The sequence below is a fragment of the Dipodomys ordii genome, unplaced genomic scaffold (genome assembly GCF_000151885.1).
Source record: "Dipodomys ordii isolate 6190 unplaced genomic scaffold, Dord_2.0 Scaffold11, whole genome shotgun sequence".
Taxonomy (NCBI): Eukaryota; Metazoa; Chordata; class Mammalia; order Rodentia; family Heteromyidae; genus Dipodomys; species Dipodomys ordii.
Window position 1 is genome coordinate 17,518,313 of NW_012267227.1, and position 4,310 is coordinate 17,522,622.

At 39.9% G+C, this 4,310-nt stretch overlaps 1 protein-coding gene across 1 annotated transcript in view; it reads right to left on the reverse strand.

Annotated features, from left to right (window-relative positions):
• Casc5 (cancer susceptibility candidate 5) overlaps window positions 1-4,310 on the reverse strand; it is a 52,739-nt gene that overhangs the window by 2,719 nt on the left and 45,710 nt on the right. Inside the window, exons 23-25 of the mRNA XM_013010169.1 lie at window positions 2,074-2,183; window positions 1,551-1,669; window positions 605-727 (exon numbers count right to left, since the gene is read on the reverse strand). Of these exons, the coding sequence (XP_012865623.1) occupies window positions 605-727; window positions 1,551-1,669; window positions 2,074-2,183 (352 nt within the window). The remainder of the gene's footprint in view (window positions 1-604; window positions 728-1,550; window positions 1,670-2,073; window positions 2,184-4,310) is intronic.

Below are 4,310 nucleotides of genomic sequence, written 5' to 3' on the forward strand. Positions count from 1 at the left end.
CAGCTCTTCAGCTCAAGGCTAGCGCTCTACCACTTGAGCCACAGCACCACTTCTGGCTTTTTTCTTTTTGCTTATGTGGTGCTGAGGAATCGAACCTAGGGCCTCAGGCATGCAAGGCAAGTGCTCTACCACTGACCCACCTTCCCAACCCCCATATTCTGCTTTTAAAAACATACAAAATTGTTTACACATGTTCTGAGCCGAGCTTATGGGGGACTTTTTTCCTTTGTTTTAGGAAGATTCAAAAAGTGAAGCAAGCATAAAAATCAGATCGATGTCTGCCAGTATCCACTGGAGACTGTGACTGAATTTTCAGGGGTGAGAAACCACACACCCAAAGCCTGAGAGATCATTTGGTACATGATGCAGTCTGTATGCCTATATTGATACTTTGGCATGATCTGTGCGTGGTTATAAATACTCAAATGGCCCTAGGCAGAAAAAAGTTTCCCTGACCCTGCAACAGATCAAATTCTGCAAATGAAGCCCTAAAAAAGTGGCACTTTAAATCTTACTCTCCACTTGCTGATCACTGAGTAATCTTTCAATGGAAATAACAAAAGAGAGTAAGTAGCTGGAGTCTTACCCTGGGTAAGTTACTCACCCAATGTTTCCAAGGTGATTTTGAACGGTGAAAGGTAATGGAACCAAAGGATAATATGCTGAGACTGACAAAGTTAACTCAAACTTTGCAAATGCTACAGAGCTGGAGAACAAAAGCTTCAATCTGCAATATAAAAGCAGATGTAAACAGGAGCACACTTTGGTTATGCAGAGGGATTGTAAACTTATCTCTATTTCTTATCAAATGGGACGTAAATGGAAAGATACTCTAATGGTTGAGTTTTTATTGTTGTCAAAGTTCTTCAATAATTGCATATTATTATGAGTTGAAATATATCCCCTCCAAATTATATGAGGTGCTAACCCCTAGTATCTCAGAAGTGACTTCTATGTGGAAAATAGATCACTGAAAATTTAATTAAGATGAGGATCAAGCACAAGGCAGTCCCAGTACTGCCCTCCCATAAAAGATAGAAAAATGAGGTTCTGTTGGAGTAGGGTAGGGCTTCATTCTGACTGGAGTTATAAAGCAGAAACAGACATAACTTATGAAAGAATACCATAGGAACATGAAAGATATCATGTGCATTTACAAGTCAAGGAATACTGAGTCTTGCCAGTATACTACCGGGAGAGAGGGGATTCTGGTTGCACTCCTTAGAAACCAACCTCACTTGGGCTGGGAATGTGGCATAGTGGTAGCATGCCTAGCATGCATGAAGCCCTGGGTTTGATTCCTCAGTACCACATAAACAAAAAAGGCTGGAAGTGGTGCTGTGGCTCAAGTGGTAGAGTGCGAGCCTTGAGCACAGAGAGGCTCAGAGACAGTGCCCACATCCTGAGTTTAAGCCCCAGGATTGGCCAAAGAAAAAAAAAAAAGAAAGAAACCAACCTCACTCACACCCTGACCTCAGATTTCTTGCCTCCAGAACTGTGAGACAACAAATTTCTTCTGCTTAAGCTTCCCAGGAAACTAATATACTTACTCAGAATGCTTCACATCTATGTACATTAGGTTGTAATTTGGTCCCCATCTCTTTAAAAATTCAATCTCCTCCCCAAGGAGTCGGCAATGGTTCACAACCAGTGAGAGTTCATGAAGCATCTAAGAATAGACCAAAACAATGAAAAAATTATGAAAGCATTTCAATGTTTAATAGCCCAGTTATAACATCAAAAGTTTAAACAGGGGGCTGGGAAGGTGGCTCAGTGGTAGAGCGCTTGCCTTGCATGCCTGAGGCTCTGGGTTCGACTCCTCAGCACCACATAAGCAAAAAGAAAACAGCCAGAAGTGGTGCTGTGGCTCAAGTGGTAGAGCGCTAGCCTTGAGCTGAAGAGCTGAGGGACAGTGCCCAGGCCCAGAGTTCAGGCCCCACGACCGGACCAAAAAAAAAAAAAAAAGTTTAAACAAGTAATATTTCAGGACATTATTTTATGTGTAGAATTTCAGTTTTGCTTATAGGGAAACATACCATCCAATTTCCTTTAAATATGCCTATCAGATTTTACCTGGGGTATTTGATGCTGGGTTATGCATTTCTTCTTCCAGGATTCTTGTTCCTCAATATACTGAAAAATGAGCTCATGAACTAAAAGGGAGGAAGGGGGAGCTTTATCCTCTGGAGAAAAAAAAAAAATCAAAACCAGGTTATTAGTATTTATATGTCTTATATAAGGTAAGAATACTAGGCCACATAAGCAAGAAATGCCTCAAAGTACTTAAGTTCTCCTTGAGTTTTGTTTTCAAAAGTAAGTAGAATATTGTAAATATAAGGTGCTCCTAGAAACCCTGAAGCCTAAACATGCAGAACTGCATTTGGTTAAAAGGGAGGGTTTAAAAGTAACATAAATCTGAGTTCAAAATCCTGGTTTTCATGATGCCAAAATTGATTCAAAGCAAAACACTTAATTTTTGATTCTCTATTTATGTAACTCTTAAAGTAGAAAATAAGACCTACCTCATAGGATTGATACAAACAGTACACATGCCTGATACAGACCAAGCAGTCATAATAGTAATTTTCAAACACGAAAACACATTATTATTCACGGCTTAGGATCGGGTAATTAATTAATTAATTAATTTTGTCTGTCATGCCTGAACTCTGGGCCTGGGTGCTGTCCCTCTACCACTTGAGCCACAGCACCACTTCTGGCTTTTTCTGCTTATGTGGTGCTGAGGAATCGAACCCAGGACTTCAGGGGTACAAGGCAAGCACTCTACCACTGTGCAACCTTCCCAGCCCTGGTAATAATTTTTAAAAGTAATTTCTTTAAAAATCTACCCAGGAAGCCAGGCTTGGTGGCTCCTGCCTGTAATCCTAGTATTTGTGTTTGTTTTGTTGGTCCTGGAGCGTAAACTCATGGCCTGGGTGCTGAGGCAGTTTTATGCCTAAATCACACTTTACCATTATTTGTTTACATTTAATTTAGTATGTGAACACTGAATGTTTTACTGGCTGTGGGTGCCACCTCACCATGCAACTATGAAGAAAGTGTGGAGACTCAGAAGGTCAGGACAGGCTCCCAAGCACTTGCAACTGAGGTTACTGTCTTCGATTGTAACAATTATACATATTTGATATTTCAGACAAGTTTAGTATTTCTCTGTCCACTTTTTATAAGCTTTAAAATGATTTTTGTCTGCCTTGAGAATTACATCAAGAAAAAGCACCTCTCTTCACCTAAAAGCTCTGAAGACTAGAGACATACTTCCCACGTTTAACAAGGGTGTTGCATCCACATTTGGTAGCAACAGTTGTTGAGTTAACAAGAAAATCAATTATTGCATTTGGTCTGGATGGATTTTATTTTATTTATTTATTTTTGTCGGTTGTGGGGCTTGAACTCTGGGCCTGGGCACTGTCCCTCAGCTCTTCAGCTCAAGGTGAGCGCTCTACCACTTAAGCTACAGCGCCACTTCCGGTTTTCTGGTGGTTTATTGGAGATAGGAGTCTCACAGTCTCTCCTGCCCGGGCTGGCTTTGAACCGCGATCCTCAGATCTCAGCCTCCTGAGTAGCTAGGATTACAGGCGTGAGCCACCAGCGCCCAGCTTGGATGGATTTTAAAAGAACATAATGTTCCATATTCAAAAGATAATTAACATTCGCCACCATAATGTTCTTTTTTATGTAAAAGGAGCAAGAACTTGGAGACATTAACATGCAAAAGTCTTTTATCATTAGCTCATGTATTTGAGAAAGAGCAGCTGTCTTTTTATATGTTTTTTGACAAATCATATTGTAATTCTTTTGTACAAAAAAGAACTACTTGTATTCTAGAAGAAATATGAAATGCTTAATTTATAAGCGGGCTGGAGATTTTTTCCAATATTGTTTTCTTTGAAAATGAAAGGGGGATCATCTATTATAGTTTTGGGGTCTGGGAACTTTTTGAAAATTTTAATTTGTGGACCAATGTTTTGTGAAAGCTAAGGATGGGCAGGGGCAAAATAGGGCTTGAATCTCTCACTTTGCATAGACCAGCACACTTCCCTCTGCAAACCCGAGAACGTCTGCACCACAAACTCTAGTTTGCTTTGGCCCCTGTAACCTCAGGACTTGGCTTGAATATGAAAGATAGACAGCTGATATGTTTTCGTTGCATAAATATTGTCAGCCAGAAAACACTTGGTGTCAGGTAATGCATATTTTTTTAGCTTTGTTTTATATTTATTTTTCATTTAGTTTTTATTGGGAATGGTTTTCAAAAGAATTCTCAGTTCTGCTTAGGTGTTTTTTGGGGA